The sequence below is a fragment of the Amphiura filiformis genome, chromosome 3 (assembly GCF_039555335.1).
Source record: "Amphiura filiformis chromosome 3, Afil_fr2py, whole genome shotgun sequence".
Classification (NCBI taxonomy): Eukaryota; Metazoa; Echinodermata; class Ophiuroidea; order Amphilepidida; family Amphiuridae; genus Amphiura; species Amphiura filiformis.
In genome coordinates this window covers 73497321-73521242 of record NC_092630.1, presented here as the reverse complement: position 1 = coordinate 73521242, position 23922 = coordinate 73497321, and the positions used below count along the sequence as shown (strand labels likewise).

Here is a 23922-nt window from a genome sequence, read left to right as displayed (position 1 = left end):
CATTGGGAGGGGTTTTGTTCATTTTATACTGCATGATTAATATCATCAAAACAATATGGATGGGGTTTCTTTATCTTATTGTATACAAATAAACAATCCGATGTGACTTAAATTCACCAAATACATACCTTACGTGATTATTATGATATGTGGTCGTATCGGTTTACGTTACGTGTACTAACTTGGGTTTGGTGTTGTGCGATTTGACATGACTATTATAGCTTATAGATCATTTTATACTGATTAATATCGTCAACAAAATGTGTTAAAAAAAGATCAAATATGGACGTGGTTTCTTATCTTGGAAAATCTTATCTTATTGTACAATAACAATCCGGCTTAAATTCACCAACTCTATACCTTGCGGTACCCGGTATTACGGGTATTTTGCCGTATCGATTACATAAAACTTCAAATTGATAGCTTGGGTTTGGTGTTTTAACTCTTAAAAGAGTTTGCGATTTGCCATGCCGCGCGTCTATGACATTGTTTGGAAAGAGCACAAAGCCGAAGCGTTAATATATAAGACTTAAGACAGAGGCAAAATTGCAGTTATATGATATATGATATATGATATATGATGTATCCAACACAGCCCTGGTATTTTTGCATGGGATGTATGATCGGGCACGGGTAAATTATTATAAACTTATACATTTGATTAATGGTGATAATGAAACATGTGAAATGCAACACATTTCTTATGTCTACAATAACAAGAAAACAAAATAATTAATTACTATCACTACAGATAACAAACCGGTGAATATTGACTTTGAAAGTCTATGTGTTTTAACTTATATTATAGTATATAGTCAGATTATGCTATCTTCAGTAGATAGCTATGTATTGTGCGGTGTGAATAAGAAATGTTGAGAGTTAACTCGCTCAATCCAGTAGCTTCCAGTATGTATACGCCTGTATAGCTAAAAATTAGCTATCTACTGTAGATGGCATAATTATAATCTGACATTACGTCTAATGATATGCAGTGTTTTGCCACCTGGGCAAACGAATGTTGTTTTGCATCCAAGTTGTTCTTTAGGCGCACGGCACCAACATTTTATACACAAAATAGTTGAGATGTATACAAATACGTATTCTTCATATATGAATCAATCAGTACCGGACCTTTTAACAGTATGAAAGGCTTAAGGTTTACAGTTTGCCGAAAGTTTACAGTTTTGATATTATTACGCACAGCGTAATTTCTTATCATTTTGTAAGATATGAATTGAATTCATACATTTGTAATATAATTATCTTTTATGAGAATCATTTGTATAGCCCTTATGAAGCCTTAGATTTGTCAAGCATTCAAAGGTGGAATGTCATTTTCTCTATTACTATATTAAGTTGAATCGATTATGAGTCGAATCTAATTGAAGCTTTTGACTTTAACTTACAAGATATTATATATACTATAACACTGATAAATCAAAAGCAACATATTTATCATGCTTAACTTGACCTTTTTTTAGACGTCAAACGGTCATCATTAATGATAGCGATTGTAAATTTGACATTGCTAAGTCTGACCACGTGGCTATACAGAATAATAATCTTTTAATTACGTTCTTCGTTCAATGTGATCATTAATCAAACATAACCATTGTCTCCATGAAGGAAGTGTCTGTCTTTAGACTCATTACTCACCATTGTGTTGCATTATGAATTGTTCACATAATTATGCCAGTAAATAATTAACTAAACAGAAGTATACCCTTTCCGGTACTATATAATTTTGATCAGATTTTGAACGATATGATTTATGATATTGACATGATTTTTCAACATCAATCAAAATGATAATCTAAAATGTATTAAGATTATCCATGATAAATGGTTGCTGAGCATCCTATCATGTTAAGGTCTTTGTCATTGATAGCTGTTGATGAACTAATATATTGCTCAGGATCTGGTGGGTACATAGCTGCGGCAGTACTGACCGTACCATTGTAGGAGTACATCCTCTGACCGGGTGGTGGGGAGTAATCAATTGGAGCATACAGAGATGGTACATTCTCGTCGCTTGGGACACAGTTTGATGAAGTGACTGTCTGTTGTACTGCAGCATATTGGCAGGTGTAATCTTGATTTTTTGAAGGCGAGCTTGTAGCACCATAAGACCTTTCGTGATAATTGGAAGCTGCATCATCATACGGAGACACTTGAGGTGTACACGGCAACGCAGAATTAGTGTGGAAATTGGCGGTGTTGTAATTTTCATCAACACCACCAGAGGACACACTGGCCGAATCATCAAATCCGTAGGCGTTAGTTGGAAAGACTTGTGAATTATAAGGAACGCTTGCGTGAGAACCCCATGCCCCATAAGCTTGACGATTTTCTTCTGAAATCAAAGCCCGTGGGTTTAATTGCATAGCACCAGCAACCAGGTTAGTCGTCGGCTGTGATAACCCTTGAGACAACGTCTGCGCAAATGCAATCGTGTCCGGCACTCTTCCAGTACGCAGAATATCAGACAATGCCGAAATGTAATTCTTTGCAAGTCGTAGTGTCTCAATTTTGGAAAGTTTCTGAGTTTTTGAATAACAAGGGACAACTTTACGTAGTATATCGAGTGCATCATTTAATCCGTGCATGCGATTGCGTTCCCGCGCATTTGCTTTCATTCTTCGTTGTTTGACTTTAACAATCCGCGCCTTTGTCATTTTCTTCTTCTTCGGACCGCGTTTCTTAGGTGCAGGTTTTTCGGCCCCTTCACATGGTTCAGTGTCTTTGGCTTTCTTCTTTGACTTTGGCTTTGCTTTCTTTACAGCAGGTGATGGGAGCACTTCCTCAGTCATACTGTAGATATCTTCGTCTGTTGCAGTGTCTTCAGTGGCTTCTGGAAACTCTTCTAGGCCTTCTGGTAGTGATGACGTCACATCCTCATCTGCGAATGGCTTTGGTGATGTAGCCGTTGGCATGGTGCCGCAATAGTAGAAGTTGATTTATTAAAAACCTGTAGAAGTAGACACAAAATAAAAAGGAAGAAAACATATGATACTTTTATTGTAAAATTATCCTCAAGAGGATTTTATGCGATTAACGTTTCTTTTTTAGATACGCTTCATAAAAGTGGGATAATTAATTCTACATCGATTTCTGGAGTAATTGAAAAAACATAAGAGAAGTGGTATCTTTTTTATGAAGAGTATCCTATATCTAAGATAAAGCTGTCAATTGATGGTATTAGCAATTTATACGTAATACTAAGTGGCATACACATTGCACACTGTCATGCCGAAAACATCTCATTTCCATGGCATACCTCATTTAACCGTCACAGCTCACAAGTTGACCTAAAGTTATAGAGTATGAGAGCTTATGAGGTATTGTACCCAAAACCTTCAGAGGTCATTTTATAAGCGTGCAAGAATGCGGGAAACGAACTGTGTCCCTAACACACTGAGATGTTTGACTACATTTATATTTAAATAGTTAACGAATCATCAGAACTCAGTGACCATAACAATGAAAACATTTTCAAGTACAACCAGCTTGTAATCAAAGTTCATTAATAGCCTTTTCACTTTGTACATTAACCAAATATGTGCTGAGAGCTAGTGCGTGTTCTGTTCCCGTATATTTATGGTAATTCATAAAGGCGTTTTGCATCATTCTGTGTATACAGTGAATGTGCAAACAAGTTTCAACTACTATACATTTATTTAATACATTATTGTTCACCAAAAGGCCAAATAATAATAATAATAATAATAATAATAATAATAATAATAATAATAATAATAATAATAATAATAATAATAATAATAATAATAATAGTTAATAATAATAATAATAATAATAATAATAATAGTTAATAATAATAATAATAATAATAATAATAATAATAATAATAATAATAATAATAAGTTATTGCCTTTCGCGACCGTCAATTGTCATAAATAGTGAGAGATGGATGAGAGAGTCGTGAAAGCTGAAAATCCACCAAGTTGGGCTAATTTGTGTTTTTTTCTTCAAGTATGAAAAAAAAAAACAAAATGCTATCCGACCCACCTTTGAAATACACCATAATGGAAATGACACAACCATGTTCTTGCCTAATGTACGATCGTCATCATAATGTACATTAATACATCAATATGCAAATTAGCTCATTACCAGACGCAATCTCATCTATATTATCTATTGCAAAGAACAGTAATGCTTGACTTGCCAATATACCGTAATTGATTAAAATGAGCTTCATTGACCTCCCGTTTATAACCCGGCCCAAATTCATACTCGGACAGATTTCATGATTTAATTAAATTGTGAGCGATACGTGCTTTTGGCAAGACTAAAATGTCATGCAAGGTTATTTTGTTTGTTTATTTGTTTGTTTGTTTATTTTTTTGTTTGTTTGTTTATTGCTTTGTTTTCAAAGTATAAAAGTACTACATATTCAATGGACTCACATAAATGATCACTAAAGCTTCAATGGATAAAAAGCGCCGTTTTTATAGCAGCAATTGCAAATTTCTGAAAATGAAAAGCTTCAGCCCCGGGGATGATACCACAGAAGGAATTTCAATAGCGTTTAACGTCTCATTGAATGTTCAAAAAGTAGGATTATATAAATTGAAATATCGAATGTTGTATGTTCTGACTATTACCTTTCCGGGTCGTCAAATGTGCATGTGCACGTTTTCTTGTTATTTTTTAGAGCATGACTTGAAGAGCACAATATTGTTTATTTAATCGAGGATGTGTAGATAGCGTTTATTTCTTTGATTGTCACTGTCGTAATACGCTGTTTCTCGACACGTGTGAGTATTGTGCGTAGTTTTAGCAGGTTTAAAGAAAATAAGAACAAAAGAAAACGGTACGCATTTTAAGAGCCTTTTTAAGTTTTTCGTATTACAATACTTTCAATGTCTCTTTTCAGATTTCATATATTGTAATGCTAAGTCCCATCGTTGATTAATCCGAAAAAAATTAAACCCTCTTTTGTGGTGATGAGAAACAGGTCTGTTGTTCGGTTCGTTTGACGGGCATATTCTTTCTTTCGATTGATTGGATGTAATGTAACAGGATTAAATGAGGATGACTTACTCAAAACAAAACGACACATGCACAAAAATTGAACTGAAATATGGTTACAGCTTAAGGGATCGGATAGCAACGGATAGCCATGGACATATCAAACACATCAAATTGCATTCTGAATACGAGGAATGCCCTGATGATTTCAAATAATTTGGATTTTTATGGCAGATTATTAAAAAAGTTTATATTTTTGATATTTAACACAAATAACAGTCCTCAATGTAAACTTTATAAATCTAATGATACATCTACTTAAAGTGTATGTAGCTGGGAGGAAAAGCTGTCCATCATTTGAAAAATTTGACCTTTCGTATTGAAGATATACATTTTTCCCTCCCCCAACGAAAATTTTCCAATGATGGACGGCTTTTCCTCCCAGCTACATTCACTTTAAGTACATATATCATTAGATTTATAAAATTTACCTCGAATTTCAAAACATCAAAATTATTTGATATCAGAAGGACATTCCTTGTAATCATAATGTAATTTGCCGTGTCTGATGTGCTCTCAGGTGCCACAAAATACTGTGCAAACGTTGCTACGGTATAAAACTTGTTATCGGATTCCTTAAACTGCGTATGTTTGTGTTGAAAACCAATTTCGAAACTCTTCTCATGCACTTGTTTCAAACAGTCAGGCAAGTTTTACAGGAGGTAATAATATCTAAAACGTGTTGTCACTGATGCCTTCACTTGATTCACCATGGCAATGTCAATGTAATTGAAATTTTACCATTTCAGTCAAATTCTTACGTTTTGACATAGTAAATGTTGTAAGTAACCCGTGAACTGAACATCTGTCATAATTCTGATGATTCTTGGCTTAAAACTTAAGAGAGCAGATGGTAAAAGAAATGCAGACGGAATCAAGAAGGTGAAGATGAATATGACGTGGGCGTGTGTGTAGGTGAGTGGTCCTTTCTTTCTTTCTTTCTTTCTTTCTTTCTTTCTTTCTTTCTTTCTTTCTTTCTTCCTTATTTCATTCTTTCTTTCTTTCTTTCGTTCTTTCGTTCTTTCTTTCTTTCTTTCTTTCTTCCTTATTTCATTCTGTCTTTCCTTCTTTCTTTCTTTCTTTCTTTCTTTCTTTCTTTCGTTCTTTTTTCATCAAAAAGATTGAATTCAATCATTTGCCGTCCCGAATTAGAGACAAATCGTTTTCAATTGTATATTCAGTCGGGTGATTTGAATTTTTTTCAATCAAAAGGAGTGATTCTAAATCTTTTAGCGATTAACGTTAGGGGCAAATCTTTTTCGATTGAATTTTCAGTAGAAAGGGTTGATTTTCATTGTTGCCGTTCCGAATTAGGGACAAATCCTTTCCAGTTGAAAGAAAAAGATTGAAAATATTCACTCTAAAAAGTTTGAAATCTCATTCCAAACATAACATATGCCATGATTTGGCAATACATTATAGGAGTAACACTTAATGGATAGTAAAATCAGTCTACAAAAAAGTTAGAGTGAATTAAAAACAATATTTCAATCTATTTAGATTGAACTACTCTCATACACGCATGATATTACTATAAGACCCTTTACACCTGGCTCTACACTATATGCATGCTATATGACAAGACCTTTGGGATTTGTTCCATCATTCTTGGAACAGAACTACAAACTCATATAGCTGTATAATGTTAATCCTTAATTGAGAAATCAATTGTCTGAAATAAAATTAATTGTAACTATGGATAAAAAAATATTACAGGATCATCTATAATCTCTGGTACAAACTGCTCAAACTTGTAAGCTAAATCAGCCCGATATGAATGACTGCCGCGCCCGATACCTTATCTGCCAAGAGATAGTTATTCCTATAGCAGCAATAACAAAGAGATCAACCCTGCTATATCAAATGGCTTTAATATACTCGGGAAGATGCAACGGATATTTCCGACACCATCAGATTCAGATGTATTATCGATAAAGGCGGACATTTTGAGAAATTATATACATTGCATGCATTACGTTCTATCACACTTGAGTACTCACACTTTCTCGTAAAACTGACAAGTTGATTAGCATTATATTTGATTGGTTTTGTCATTGTGTGTCGTACGATGGTTATATTGTCATTATTTAACATGAAAGCATTATCCAGGTGTATTTAATGAACTTTATCATTGAAAAGTCACAACTGTAGCTTATTACTTCCTCTCTAATTTTTGCCGCCAAAAGTGACGAGATAATCTATTTTAGCAGAAGAAAAAAGTTTTTTTGCACGGAGTTCTCTAAATCTTGCAATCAGATCAGATTACTTAACTTTTCAGAACTATTACAATACGTTCAATGTTATAGCAGCACACTTGTATTGGTATCTATAGGCTTTACATAAGCGGTTTGTCCCCCCCCCCCCCCCACCCCTACACCCAAAACAGAATGACATCCCAACGCTAATGTCATTCTAACAAATAGCAATTTTGATGATAGTGTGCGTTTTCCTGATCCTGGTATACCTTGATCATTTTAGTATTACATATTCAATGAATTTTATAATGACAATACTAAAAAACACACCACACCATCCACCCACATCCCAATACCCTTATTCAAACACTCACCCCACTCCCCCACAATTTGAATGACCACTCAGTCATGCTTCACTGAAACAGAAATCATAATGATAGAGTACGTTTTCCAGATCTTAGATTTACCATGAAAACGGTTTAATGTGTACATAGTGGTAGAAACACACTTCCGTCCACCACCACACCCACCCACACCCCACACACATCACATCCTTAATACCACGCCCTTAATAATCCCACACCCAAATACACCCCTCCCCACACATCAGCAGAATACAGCCTCTTCATTTCATTCTAAGAAACTGCAATCTTGATGGTAGTGTGCGTTTTCCAAATCTTGGTTGTACATTGAAAACAATTTACGCTTTGTTATGATAGTACCACCTACGTACCTCCACCCACACACCCCACCCCACCACCCCACCCACCCCCACACACATTATACACACCTATACACCCCAGCAATTTTACAGCCCCTTCATTTCATTCTAAGAAACAGCAATCTTGATGAAAGAATACGTTTTTCAGGTCTTGGATGACCATGAAAACGATTTAACTGTTTACATAAATGGTAGTACCACAACTCGCCTACCCCCAACATACACATCCCACAACGGCACTTGTACCCAAATGCATCCACTCACACACACCCAACCAGATGATGGTGGATGCGATATCGCTATTTTTGACGTCGACATTGGATTAACACATAATCATGAAATCTTCACAAACAATTCTAAATTTGTTATGTGGTGTCAAAGCAAAATTATCTTACTCTAAAACCGTTGGGGTTCTGCAAAGTACCCCACTGCAAGTATGTTAATTGTCCATTTATAATCGCTAACCGTGTATTGTGAATGGGGCTGTCAGCCCTGTATCTTCGCCAGCCTCGTACGTCCGTGTTGCGTGTCCTATGCCGCCTGACCCCAACCATCAACACAACCACCCCCGCACTTACCAACACACCAGCAGAATTATCATACAGCCTATTTCATTCTAAAGACAACAAATTTGATGGTAGTGTGCGTTTTCCAGATCGTGGATGTACGGTGAAAACATTTTTTTTTTGCTCGCTACGCTCGCATATTCTGACATTTTGGGACTTTTTGTATACTTTTCCGCCCCCCCCCCCTGCGTACGGGCCTGCAGCCCAGGGTCTGTATTCTCATTTAATTCTACGCAACAGCAATCTTGAAGGTAGAGTGCGTTTTCCAGATCGTGGATGTACCATGGATGGAAACGACCTAATCATGCTATGGTAGAACCACGCCTCCACACACATATCTCACCCGCGCACACTTCATACACAAATACACTCACACACCCCAGTACAGGCTACCCCCCCCCCCATATGCCTCCCAAACACACCCCTACACACCCCACCCCAGCAGAATTATAAAGCCTCTTCATTTCATTCTAAGAAACAGCAATGTTGATGATAGAGTGCGTTTTCCAGATCCCGGATGACCATGAAACGATTGACTAACTACTTGCAGTAACACCCCTCTCCGCTCACCCCCCCCCACACACACACACACACACACCCACACCCCCTCCAACTCCATACCATACCTTCACAAATTCCCCTCCGTAAATTTGAATCGGCACTTAGTTGTTCTTCATTTTTTTTCCTACAAACAGCAATCTTGGTGGTAGTGTACGTTTTCCAGATCCCGGATGTTCCATGAAAACAATTTACTGGTTACATAAATGGTAGTACCACACCACACCTACCATCCCTCTCCCCCACCCCAACCCCGCACTCCACACATAAAACATACACAGACATTATGCATAAAGTTATCTTACATTCTTGCAGCGCCTTTTCACTTACGAAGTACTGAAGTAGTCGTCGATCGAGCTAGCGCAAGGTGTGATAGTATTAAAACGCATCGTTAATTTGAGTTCATTTTAAAAGTGGGATAATTGATATTACAGAAACATCGGGTCGATGTTACAAGGTTAAACACTATCAATTTCAAGACTGACAAAATAATTAAGATATTACTAATAATTTATGATCTAATAAAAATATAATATGCCACGTGGTTCACTGGCTTTAGCGCGTCGTGCTTTCGAATGTTCTCGTTACAGTATGTTCACCGATGTTGCCAACTTCAGAGCCTTTACATCGAAGTCCAAAGGGTCTCTAGTCCGAAGGTTCGCTAGTCCTATTGTTCGCTAGTCCGAAAACCAAATTAAGTTCGCTTATCCGAAGGTTCTCTAGTCCGAATATAGAATAAGGGTTAGGGTTAGGGTTAGGGTTAGGGTTAGGGTTAGTGTTAGGGTTAGGGTTAGAGTTAGTGTTAGTGTTAGGGTTAGGGTTAGGGTTAGGGTTATGGTTAGCGAGCCTTATTCTTCGGACTAGAGAACCTTATTTATTATTCGGACTAGCGAACCCTCGGACTAGAGAACCTGATATTTGGACTTGTTTGGACTAGCGAACCTTCGGATTAAGGAGCCTTCGGACTAGGGAACCTTCGGACTATAGAGAGTTGACACCCTTTACATGTTTATTTTGGTTTTGGATACTTAGCGCGCCGTTGCCTTTCACTGCATCTCAGGATCATGTTTAATAAACTTCTCATGAAAATATGATGATAGTTTTTGTGACGAGATATAAAGAATGGAATGATCATTACCGCACATCTTGTTTTAGATTTTCGAATTAGGTGCAAGTGATTCATTTTCAATGGATTCGCAGAAACCTTTCAACGGATTCACGTGCATGAAGGCCAACATAACGTTTGTGGCGTGTTACGTAATGTCATGGTGTGTAGAATGCTCAAGCACTTGCTCGGCATTTATTAATGTGTTCAAACCATGATAACTCTAAGAAATTGGGCAATTTGATAGACCGGTTGAAATGAAATGTGACCACATCCATAAGGATTGACCGTTGACGCATATTTGATTATTGTAAAATTACATGAAGTATAAATATTGAACCATAGAGTTGTAGCCAAAGGGAAGTGTGGGTTTTTATATAACGGATAGAAATTTTATTGTTTTTAATGAAAAGCACCTCAATTCTAAAATGTTATGCCGATTTTATTTTGTTTGTAGAAAATAAGGTGATATAAAATTAAATGGCTCTTCATCATGTTCATAGAGCAAATTCTAGGTTTTTAGCATGAAAACATTTCGGACCTACTGGTTCTTTATCAAACTTTTCGGTAGAGATCAAAGAGGATATAGGAAAGGATAACAATTGTTGACTTTATATAAAGTTTCTTTGCGTGTACAGTGGAAAGCCACGATTATCTTTGTTTCTTTCAAATTTTAATCACTGTTGTCACGATGTTGTAGTATTTTTTCTTCTCCCGTGGTGTTTCCCTTTAATATTCATTGGAGTTGTTAAGTTTAAATCTGATATGAAAACCATATTTAACCTATACACTCTCTGTGATCTTACACATTAAACACGCTGAGAACATATAACTGGTGAACTTGTAGCATTTTGAAGTCGGGCGTACCTTAGACGTTGATATGTCATCGTCACTCACCAAATACACACATAATGTTATCAATGCACAACCAACTGAAACATACATCGTGTACAGACATTCTTCTCTCATGTTCTTTCGATTGTATAATAATGTTCGTGGGTGTGTTAATGTGCCATGGGTAATGAGGCACAATATCGCACACCAAATAATACCATTTTTATATGTTTTGCGCATTCACGTTTTAATTGATTCCTTTCCAATTTGAAATATGATTCGCCAGTAGATCAGTGTTTAAAAATGATCAATAGTATCGATAAATCTTGTATCAACCAGAATATTATTATACAGGGTGAGTCAAAACAGTGCAAAGCAAGAAATGAAGCCATGTTTTTGTGCAAGCGAGTTTAATTTGTCAAGTTTTATGGAAAGCATTCTTTTACATGTCACATTTACTGGTTATTAACTGTCTGCATTAATTTCGTTTTGTTAAACTTCTTAAAACTTTTTTTCGCAAGACTTTGGAATTCGTTCGTTGCATACAAATATGTACGAATGTGTTATTATTAGTGACATAAATTATTGTTGAAGTGGGTGGCTTTATACTACGTCAAATGCATTAAGTCTTTAATGAATCACCATTCAACATGTTGAACGAAATTGGTATCATTTATATCATTAATTAGCTACATGTATTATTCATCAGGCCATCCTCGTCATTAAAAATTCTCCCGCCCGACCATAATTTCCCCTAATCATGCTAATTTCCACCCACCAAAAGTTCGAGTATTTTAGTTAATGAACTCAAAATATCTTGCTTAGCATTCAAATCATATTCAAAGTCAACTGATTATAAGAGACACGTCTGGATCATCGGATCATTTATCTATGTCGTCTTGCCAATGTGGACAAGATGCTACCGAGTTGTTTACACTTACCATGGCTGCAATTTTGAGCTTAGCCAGCCGTTGTTCATCCAAATGTTTTGTGTTTATCATAATTATTTTAGATTGGGATGATGCATTGATGTGATACTCGTAGTTTGTCATTTCAAGATCATTTATTCATGTCATGATGGAGATAACCTCATTAATGACATTGGATATGTAGCTGGACTAGCATTGCGTGCTTTGCATTTACATTGCCAATCAAAAGTAACTTGTTTTATTATCCTGGTGAATCGGCTTGAATCAAGAATCAAATAGCAGCCTTATTTTTTTACATAATATTATATTTCAGAGTAAAAGTTTGATGACTATTACTAAGGGAAAACAACAAAGACAATCCAGGCAAGAAATAAATTCCTTTTTGGTCAGTACTGTTTCATTAACTTTTGTTTTTGTAATTTTGCTTTGATAAATGGTTCTGAATTTTGGAATATAGCTAAGAATTTTTAAAGTTCCATTTCAAGCGGTTAGTGTATAAGAAAATCAAACATATTTGTCAATTTTGTACTTATCTATTGCTTTTAACTTCATCTTTTAATTATGCAATTAAGTTTTAATAAATTTCTTCTCTAAGACTTGTAAAATATAGTTTAGAATAATTATGTGAATTTACCTATATTTTCATAATTTCGCAGCATTTTGTTCAACCGACTACTCTGGATAAATATTAATGAAATCAATCAATCAATCATTCAATCAATCAACCAATCAATCAATCAATCAATCAATCAATCAATCAATCAATCAATCAATCAATCAATCAATCAATCAATCAATCAATCAATCAATCAATCAAAATCAAATCAAATCAAATCAAACAAATAAATAAAGTTTATTGTATCGATTGCAACCAAACCCGTAAACCAGAAATATTGTCGAACTGATTTGCATTTGCCTGCACGTGGTTCAGTTGTTCGTGTTGATTTCATATAAACGAATTTCTCGATGATAGAGCCGAAGTAATGGTAATCTCAATGTTTTAAGATATGATATCCCTCTTGTATAAACATTTCCCCTTTCTAAGCTAATTGAACACAAAGAAGTGAAGATGATATTACGCCAAAATGGATGCAAACAACATCAATCAACGCCTAGCAACCCATCCCAGTATTGTCTATATGTGTCGTCGTGGAGTGGAACCAGCGATGATTTATACCGCAATTTATATACGTTTCGTTTTTGAACAAAATAATTTTGTGTTAAACATAATTTAACTTTTGAACGTTGAGTATGTATAATTAGGAGGGGGATCGCTCGGTGTTACATTAATAGTAATTGAAAAGTATTTATATTTTCCACAGTGTGAAGGTTGATTAAGTTAAACATCACAAAATGATTGCATTTGGAACATCAAATTTCTTTTCGCTATTTCTTTATAGTTCTTTTGTCTATCCTTTCTGCTCAACAAAATATTTTGATGACCTTTAATTAAAAGTTATTTAATATGCCCTATATGATATTTATTTCAAACACATTTAATATCGACATATTTAATTGGCTATCAACAATTCAACTTCATTATACAAGATTTGATTTAATTGAATGTTTTACTTGACTTGCGCTTTGGCCCGATCAATTTCATTTCTTCTTTGTTAATACCTTTAAATATTAAATCAGTAGCACCAATGCCATATTGCCAAATTACTTAAAATTAGTCCACGTTAATTAATTAAAGCATGCTTATTTCTCAGTTTTTGCACAAAAAGATTTGTAAACATAGCTGAAGCAATCATGTAAATTGGATTACCGGATCTACCATTGCACAGTAGTTTTACCACAGCCAGGACAAAGAGTATAATCCTCAGTTTATACCATAACACTGCGCAGCGATCAAGTAAGCGACGAGTCCGTCAACGCGGTACTGGGTACATGACTGAATAGCCCATAGCAGCCTGAGGCGTTTGACTCTGCCTATCATAGGCTAATGGTTCCCGCATGAGTTGATTTTCACGCCACTTTTTAGATGACACATCCAGTGAGATTCGTCTATCTTTTGCTTCTTGTGGGAATTTCTTTATTGTTGACTTTTGTACAACTTTAAAATAATATTTTATTCATTGTTTATTTTGCTTCTGTTGATAAAATTGATTATAATTCAGAATAAAAATTTGAAAAATAATGTTGGAAGCTATTGCTAACAACCCTCACATGTCACTCCCATTTCAATGACTTTATAAAGCTCCAGACGTATTGAAGTAACTACCACAGGGTTTTTTTTATTCTATTTTTTTGAATGATGACAAGTTCAACAACACAGAATCTGTGCATGGCATTTTCAAACTGAAATAGCAAACCAAATATTTATATGTTCTGCACATTTTGAAAGCACCTTTATGCAGTACTTAGTCCCAAAATATGTATCTTATCAGACTGAAAAGCTACTAATGCAACGTGGTATTTTCTGTATGACGGAAGACATGAAACACAAAAATAATGCAACTTTGGAATTTGCATTTTTCTTATATGTTTAACAATATTTTTTATTATATTGACACAAATGGAATATCTAAATGTATAGAACATAATCGTGTTTGATTTTGCTACTTCAGTTAGAAGATTTGAGGCACGGATGTCAAATTATTGTTTTCAGAAACAGGGAATGATTAAATTACTTTTTGTGATGCGTGTAAACAATTTCTTTAATATTAAACCACTGAAGTGTCTGGACAAATTGTACTATAGTTCAAATTGTTTCACCGATCAAAGTTTGTATATCTTGAACTTCGCGGTTAACTTTGTATATTTATTGTGTCCATTCACTCATCATGTCCATGAGATGCTTAAGGAAAACAAAACATCATGATGCGAAAAGAAGTGTTTCCAAAATCAACATGGTAAATATTTGGGGCGTTTGTTTAGGGGTTTGTATGTGGCAACCTTAGCTAACCTTTACAAGTACGTGTTTATATTGTCATATTAGCGTTTACTCACTCCCTCGGGCATCACTGCCTTTGTTCGCTTTTAACTAGCGATTTTTAGTTCACGGGTTTTCCTATGTGTAGCATAATGTGAACCAATTACAAAACAGGCATAAAACAGCAGAGCAACACTTAATTAACACTTAAACACTTTAATGGTATAAGGCTTGTACAATAAATTTGTAAGGGTGTTAATTTATTAACACTAAAAGGCGTGAAAATATGAAGATGCTTATGTTAACACGTTCGTGTGTTAATAATTAACATTAAATCTTCATATTTTTCGTGCTCGAGTGTTTATTAAGTGTTGCTCTTATAGTTTTTGCTGCATTATGCTTGTTTAGATATCTACTCGCATATTCAAAGTGCCATTGTAAGTAAACCGTACATAGCATTAACCAGTTAACTGTATTCTTTTTTAATCTTAGAGGCGACTATTTTGAAACAGTCTGCTCCAAAGTAAAGGAGGGTATCTGTTAGCCAATAAAACGTTTTATTGTCGGGTATAAAACGTTTTAATAACGTTCTAAAACATTGGTGAACACTGGAAGCTAAACATTTCAGCATAATGTTATCAAAGAGCTGACAAAATATTTTGCAAAAATGTTTGCCAACAACTATTTTACAATAACATTTTGACAACATGTTTTAAATGTCGTTGTGTTTTTTCATAATGAAACATTTTAAAAACGTTTTCATGGCCTTTATATAACCTGACATTTAAATGTTATTCAACTTTTTTATGTTTATAACACATTTATAACGTTTTAAGAATATCTTGTGTTTGCCATAGGTTACCATTAACCTTTTTCTTTTCAGATATCATTTATTTGTGTACAATTTCTTAATTATCAAGATCCTGAAAGTGTATATAACGATAGCGGTGATTGAGAAAAACACGTTCAAAAGGGCTGGAAAACAGGTCTCTACAATAAATTAACTTGATGATTTCAAATGAATATGTAATTACAAATACATTAATATAATCGCTGATTGGGCATTGTATATGTGTTGTCTACAGTGATAATGGACTCTCTAATTATTTTTAAAATTGACCAAAACATTTATATTTAGCTATATATATTTATGAAAATCTGTTGACCAAAATAAAATATGTAAAATGGATTTGAATTGCTCTTCTTCGGAATTACTATGTTTTTTGATATATAATGCCAGATTACACCATGACAATGGGGATTTAAGTTTTATTACAAATTGCTATATGAAAGTAATATAAATAGATAAATAAATAAATAAATAAATAAATAGATAAATAAATAAATAAATAAATAAATAAATAAATGTGCCATTATAACTTAAATTCCTTCAAAAAATATATAAATAGTAACATTACAATGCGTATAATGCATAGCTTACATTATTTCTTTTCCCAGTTTCTTCATTATTATTTTTTGTTGCTTTAAATTATTTTGTTCTTATCATTATGCTCTTTTATTAACTTTAATTGTGTACTATTCCCAGTCACCATACCAAATTAGATAAAGCAACTCATTAACCAATTCAAATGTATAATTGGTATACACTATTGTCAAAGCGTGTGGCCTGCATGTATGTCAAATTCTGAAACCACTTTTCAGTAATGATTTTTAACGCCAGATTGGGCGATCGAAAAGTCGTTCACCACATCTGTCACTTTTGTTACATATACCAACATGTCGCGTGGCAAATTGCAGGTTTCAAATCTAGGTAATCGATCTTTATCATCTTTTAAAAGTCACCATATCGGCCAGTGCTTTGCATGCTATAAATATTTGAGCATATAATTTCATCATGATCATTAAGTTGTCAAAATAATCACACATTTAACTGTTTTTCTTCCAGTCTTTCTTAGTTGACAATGTTTGATTGAGAGGTAACTAATCTGTGGTCGTTGCATTGAGAAGAAACATTGGTCATCATGATTCCGTATCATGTTTAGATGAGATATCACTGTGCGTTGAACCGATATATTATAGATTAATTGTGCTGAATATAGGACTTAGTGAGGGCTTACGTGATTTCAATGAATTGATTTGATAAAACCATACCGAAAGTAGCGAAAATGTTTAAAGGTTAATTGCAATTTTCTTTATTTTACCTGAAAACTTCAATATATATTCTTGGATGGTTATTAATACCAGATAGTGATACATTTAATAATAATAATAATAATAATAATAATAATAATAATAATAATAATAATAATAATAATAATAATAATAATAATAATAATAATAATAATAATAATTAAAACACAACCCTCTCTAACTTTCGCTTCTTTAACATATTATATAATGGATTGTATTTAAATATGTCTTTAATAAATGATGTTACTGTTACATCATTATCTCTCTTAAGACCAAACAATAGATAGTATTTTATGAAGATTGATTATTGAATATGATTAATTCTTATTAATATCACTAATTGTTTAAGTTGAATTCTCATTGTATATAGCAACAAATAACAATAGCTTTGTAAGCTCTATGTGTTAAAATGGAAATAATTTACGCTAATCATGTGACCAATATACCCACAAAAAACAATAGGCTTTTAAGACTATTATTTTCTATTAAAATTAAAAAGGACGAAATAGGTCAAGGGTTCATACAGATCACACGTGTATTATGACTTAATCAGTTTGTATTTGTAACAAATTTGAAACAACGTACTCAATTTCTTGATTTTATACTTTGAAATAATTACGAGCTGAGTTGCATAAAATTGTAACGAGATTTTAAACAAAAGCCTATGAAAATGACACAGAAATCTGCGTGTATATTTCTATATTAACAATTAAAAAGCTTACCTGATCCGTGAATCTTTGTATGCATCAGAAGTGAATCATTATGGTGACTCGACGCTATCTCCTGTTCAGATTTACGACCATTAAAACAATCTTTCACAATATAATAGTATTTCAATCCCGTATAATCCTATATAAGACACTGATTAATGTTACAAAAGTTGATTTGCTATAAACATGATCAAAGTATCCATTCAATACAAATTTTGTATCACGTAAGATATGTCATCTCGTATAGAAGTGTGCGTGAAGTGTGCTCTTTACATCCGGCGGGTAGTCCTCTTATTGAGGTAAATGACTGAGTGATTTAACAGCAGACGGCAGAAGACCTAAAATCTCGCGTCTACTCTCTTCTCTAAGCAAGGCTTCTCTATACATAATATACCAGAGTTTTTTGTCGGTCAAACCGGGCAGGGTAGGCGGCTAAATGGTCTCAGGTGTGGTAAAGACCCCAACTCCATTAATAGCACGCCGCGGAAAGCTCAACTCTTTTACTCTTTAAACATGCGCATGCGTCGCTAACTCATCATCCAACCACAACTTTCTTTGATTTGTATTTATGGTGCTTCTTGCGCATGCGTTTCAATCAAGTAGTAGGGATTCGGTTTTAATACACGGTTGCCATTAGTAACGAATAATACGATATAGTATAATTCCTTTATACCTCATTACATCAATTAATTCTAATCTACTCGTTCGCCTGAAGAATTTGGGATGCAAATATAGTCAATCAGCGAATCCAGCTCTTCAACCCATCTGCCATGGTTTCAGCAAATCTTTCTGTTTTGTCGCAGAATTCGGCACTATAGCGTTGGCTCAGTTTTCCAATGATCCGTTATAAGGTTTCCCACGAGATTAACTCCACCGTGCACTAATGTGTCCAGTTTTTCTCAAATTTAAATTTAATGGAGGTCTTTCTTCCTTTGGTATTTTAAAATGTCTGGTCTTATTGGACAAGAAATGGCAAACATTTTGTTAATTTAGGGAAGATTGTTGAAGTTTACTGACAAGAGAATAAAGTAATGCCAATGATATGATGTCAGTGCATTCTTCACTTCTGTTGCCTTATTTTATCTGCACGTTAATGTGTATTCAATAGTTCAGTTGCCTCTTTGTCTATCGAAACAGCATTAGTTCCAATTTCATTATGATTCTTTCACCTATAGGGATTTCATCATCGCGATTACCTCGTTTACCTAAATAGACAAGATGGTATCGTGCATCCAGCAAGTTTACACAGAAATGAATGCGATGCTCTTCAGCCGTGGTAGCGTACATGTCGTTTATCTTCTCATGATGTTGTAACTTTTTCTCGTTGTATCCTCTTTCTTGTTATATGCAAATGAGTATGTGCCATGCGAAATGCAATACACCATAGCGACATAATTTATTTCACAGATATGACAATGTTAAACAAAAATGAGTGAATCACCAAACAAGTGATATTAAAATGATAATAAATCTATGTGTATGTTATTAACTAAAAGTACATGGATGACGTCTGGTTCAGTAAAAACTGACAATTAATGGGAGAAGCTGGTTGTTTTCAGCTCTATAATTGGGATATCGCCGGCGCGACGCGATAGTTTAATCCTCCGACATCAAATGATTATTAAATAAATTGTTTCCGATGGAATGAAACTTATGATAGAACAAAGGGGTTCATTTATCATATTTATGTTAATTCCAAGAACGAGACAATTGCGTTTCTTTATATATAAACTTTTACATATACATTGTAATATGTTGCTTTAGCCTTTTTGGCTATTTTTTTGCTATCTTCAGTAGATAAGAAAATAATAACATGAATTAGTTTGCCAAATGCCAATAAAGACGCGTCAAATTATTTACTCATTATGATAGAGAGTTAGAGCAATTTACATTATTGATATACATCATCTATATATGCCCACATATTCAAAATATATAGCACCAATAAGTACCAACGCAATTTCTCTTATTTACGTATTGTTTATAATTATTGATATTATTTCATTCGTTGTTACCATCAAAATATAGAAGCTGAATAGATTTTTGAATATCGCGTATACCAGGCCCGATCATACCAGGCATCACAAACAAAATGCAGTGAATTTCAATGGGGGAAATTGCAAGTAGTTCAGCTGACCTGCTTCCAGAATGAATAGACCAGACCTAAATGCGCGCCCGGGAATGCGCGGAAATGCAATAACATTAACGAAAATGGGGTTAATTTTGGTCTGAAACAGACCAAAATGGATATACACATTACATATTTTGGTCAATTTTGTCTCGGTATTTCAGGTGGTTTACACGCCCCCGTTTGGTACACCTCAGACGACAATGTATAGCTTTAAAAGTATAATACATTAACTTCAAAAATACCTCATATTAATCGAAATGTGCATCTTTAATCGCAATGTACATCTTTCATGTTTACTGATGGCAATGATTCGCGCAACTGGTTCAAATCGGTTTGGCTATAGGTATACATCTCTGTAAGCGCTAGTATTTTGGTTGTCCTTGTCATATATCTCTGCTCTTCTCATCATCATCTCGCGTAATTCTCTGTGGAATCAAGTGTCTAGTTGTCCATCAGTACCTAGACGATCCTAGTGCCAAATCGTGTTAACCTTGAGATGACCTATATACCCTTACAAGGTCTTCGGATTCGTCAATGAACACTGGGGATTTGCAAGTCCTAAGGGTATTTACGAGTACATTGACTTTGACACTGAACTACAGTATCAATAAGCATCTGTAATGACCTATACATGAGCTTATGTATGTTCAAATTATTAGTCTATTTCTACGACGACGGAACCTCCTCTTGCTTCAAGTTGTTCCAAAAATGTCAAAATCGGAATTTTAATGAAATAGAGGGTTCTGGTTTATCAAATCACTAATTCTCTTTTTCTCTCCTTCTCCACGTGTCTCTCCTGCATGCATACTGTTGAAAATACATTTTTAGTCACCGGGATTGTCACTGAAGATTCCATGTGTGGGGTATGGGTTTGGCCGGGGTGTGGCATGGGTGTGGGGTGAATGTGTGTGACGGAGGATCATCATACACGTGGGAGCTGGTGCGTGTTAATTTGAAACTCAATGTCAAATAGATGTAATTATGTTCATCACAAATAATATAGAAACCATGGAAACCTATAAACAATAGGAAAGATAATGGTCTGGAACAAATTGCTATACTTTGACAATTGTGCTATTAAAATCACAATTTGTATCTAAAACCCATAATTTTGCATAGAGAAATAACAATGTAAACATCACCTCCTGTCGCTGTGCGTCGTGCGATTCATAGGCACACGTCTTTCACGCCCTTATTGTTCACTAAACGTTGCTCAAAGCTCTCGCTATTCTTTGATACCATCAATCCGTCTGTCGTGTTTTACGTGGCTTTCTGTTGAAATGTTAAAACTTGCTTGCGGTTTCAATGACATCGGATTCAAGTAAAACCTACCCATATGTTGACTTTTGACATATTTTTAAAGACCTATAATGGACTCGAAGTTAATCTATACTCGTCAACAAGAAGTAAAATTAAATAGTAAGGATAAATAATGAGCATAAATGGAACTTAGGAACTACTTCTGCTACTATAAATATGATAACAACAACAACAATAATAATAATATTAATAATAATGATAATAATAATGATAACAATAATGATAACACTTATAATAACACTAATAATAATAATAATAATAATAATAACACTAATAATAATAATACTAATAATAACACTAATAATAATAATAATAACACTAATAATAATAATGATAATATGATAATAATGATAATAATAATAATAATAACCTCATACCGTTAAACACCAACAAAATGCAATAATAAAATAAGCTCAATATTACTTGCAACTATATCGTACACAAAAAGAAATAAAAATGTGTCTGTAACAACATGTAAGTATTAACAAAGTTCACTCATTCATTCTAAAATGGGGAAGCCGCATAAGGCAAAGTTCTTTCTGCATCCACATAATTGTAGGTTTAGCATTTTATCATTTTACCATCACTGACATTGTTATGTTTATATATTAGTTCATAAGGAAACTTTCGTCCTTGAACAACAATTGATTTTGGCTACGCCGTGTGCATATATATTAATTGCTATCTACTGAAGATAGCAATACAAACTACACAAAAACTCGTTTATGTTGTAACCTTCTGTCGGGGTCGATTTATAACATGTTTAATTAAAATTATGCAATTAAGAATCCATGAACATGTGATAAAATAGTTTACATTCTATGACAATAATGTGATCTTATAAATTGTCTTTTTCAGTGTTTGGTTGTATTGTAGTAAAATGGTATTCTGCTCATTCAATTTAGTGGTGTGCGCCTGTAAGCTGTTATTTTTGGTGGTAACCTTTGACCTGGATTGCACGTGAATTGGAGATGGCTGCTTGCACGAGTGTGTTTACAATGTGAAACTTGATCGGAAAACCGTTTGATACTAGGGGAAATCATATGAAATCAATAATAATGAGGTGACATTGTAATTGCAGAGGAATATTGTGATTGCAGAGCATAATTTGGGACGATTGACAGTGATTTTTGTGTGATTTTGTGCAGTAAGCTTACTAATGAAACTACTCAAGTTAAAATGTGCATCAGCATGATCATGGAACATTGAACACTCAAGTCTGACTCGGAGACCTTCTATAAGTTACTGAAATATCAAACTGGAAGTTGTCGTAGCATTATAGACTACCATTTAACAGGTGACAGTTATTGAAGTACTTATATGCAGTGTTGTTGTGATTTTATGAAAAGAAAACGAAAGAATAACTTCTGTTATATTTATGTGTGCAGTCTGAATCACTTTTCATTTGGAACAATTAGATCTCTCGGGGTCTTCCACTGGCCCCAAACGTCCACCCGCCATCGCCGCTGGGCCCGAACCCCATTTCTTCACACTTGGTGGCAGCGGTGGGATCTTGAGATGAAAAAAACAGCGGTGGGATCTTGAGATGAACAAAATAGCGGTGGGATCTTGAGATGAAAAAAATAGCGGTGGAATCTTGAGATGAAAAAAAACAGCGGTGGGATTTTGAGATGAAAAATAGCGGTGGGATCTTGAGATGAAAAAATAGCGGTGGGATTTTGAGATGAAAAATAGCGGTGGGATAGCAGAGATCAGCGATTGGACATGACATGTTATGTACGATGGAACCAGGTGGCAAAGAACACCGGTGCTACGGAGGACTATTGTCACATTTACACAATGTATTGTTGTCAAGAACTTCTTCCAAATGAAGAGACATTTTAAACATCATTAAGAGTACAGTAAAGGAACAGTTCCAAAGATGGTCAAGATTGCAGATTTCATGTTCGCTGTGGGAAGTCAACTGTCGACAGTTGCATCTAATTCTGAGACTGAGTATGTTTTGACGGCTGGATTTGATCGTGTGATTGTCAAGGATCTGGGAATTCGGCAGTGAGAGGACTTTTGTACTAATCATGTGATGTGGTGGAGGAAGTAGGCCTATTTGATGCTGAGATCAAGTACCGGTGGCTCTACGTGTAATTAATGTTAACTAATCAAGCGAACATGATCTGTCTTCTATGGTGTGTTGTAGTAGATATTTGAGATCTAACTACAAAGTGACATTGTGTACTGTACTAAAAGTAAATATGATGCACATTTTATTTTTAATGGCAACAGATCTTAACTTTTGATATAAACTTGTGAAAAAGTGGTTTTTTTGCTGAACTGAATCCTGACCAGGTACTTGTTTTTTTTATGTTTTCAAAATAAATATTTTATGTTCAGCTTTTTCACATAATCATTCAAATTATTTCTGGTGCACAGTCTTGCCTTAACTGGTTGGGCTGGGGACTGGGAACTCTTTGGTAATGACTGTCTTGCTTTGATTAGTTGGGTAGTTATTTATCACACAGATGGTTAATTTCTTTGTCACATAATCATTCAAATTATTTCCAGCTCCTGGTCTTGCCTTAACTGGTTGGGCTGGGGACTGGGGAACTTTTTGGTACCGTTATGGCTGTCTTGCTTGGGTAGTTATTCATCACAGAGATGGTTAATTTCATTTTCACAAATGTGTTCTGAAAATATTTGTTTGCTAATTAAAACAGATTCATGTTGTGTGTAGGCTTCAAAGGATTTGTTTAAATGCATACATGTAGTGCAGCGCGACAAATTCCAAAAATTGGGTTTTGTGTTGTTTCTTGTTTTGGA

General features: G+C 34.5%; 1 protein-coding gene across 1 annotated transcript; it reads right to left on the bottom strand.

Annotated features, from left to right (window-relative positions):
- Positions 1-573: 573 nt before the first annotated feature.
- LOC140149089 (uncharacterized) lies at positions 574-18187 on the bottom strand. Its single transcript, XM_072171253.1, has 2 exons — positions 17709-18187; positions 574-2968 (listed from the first exon to the last, which is right to left on the bottom strand). The coding sequence occupies exon 2, from the start codon at positions 2931-2933 to the stop codon at positions 1830-1832; it is 1104 nt and encodes a 367-aa protein (XP_072027354.1). The 5' UTR covers positions 2934-2968; positions 17709-18187; the 3' UTR covers positions 574-1829.
- Positions 18188-23922: the final 5735 nt, after the last annotated feature.

Excerpts from the sequence above, each read along its gene's own strand:
- LOC140149089 (XM_072171253.1), bottom strand. The coding sequence starts at position 2,933 with ATGCCAACGGCTACATCACCAAAGCCATTCGCAGATGAGGATGTGACG.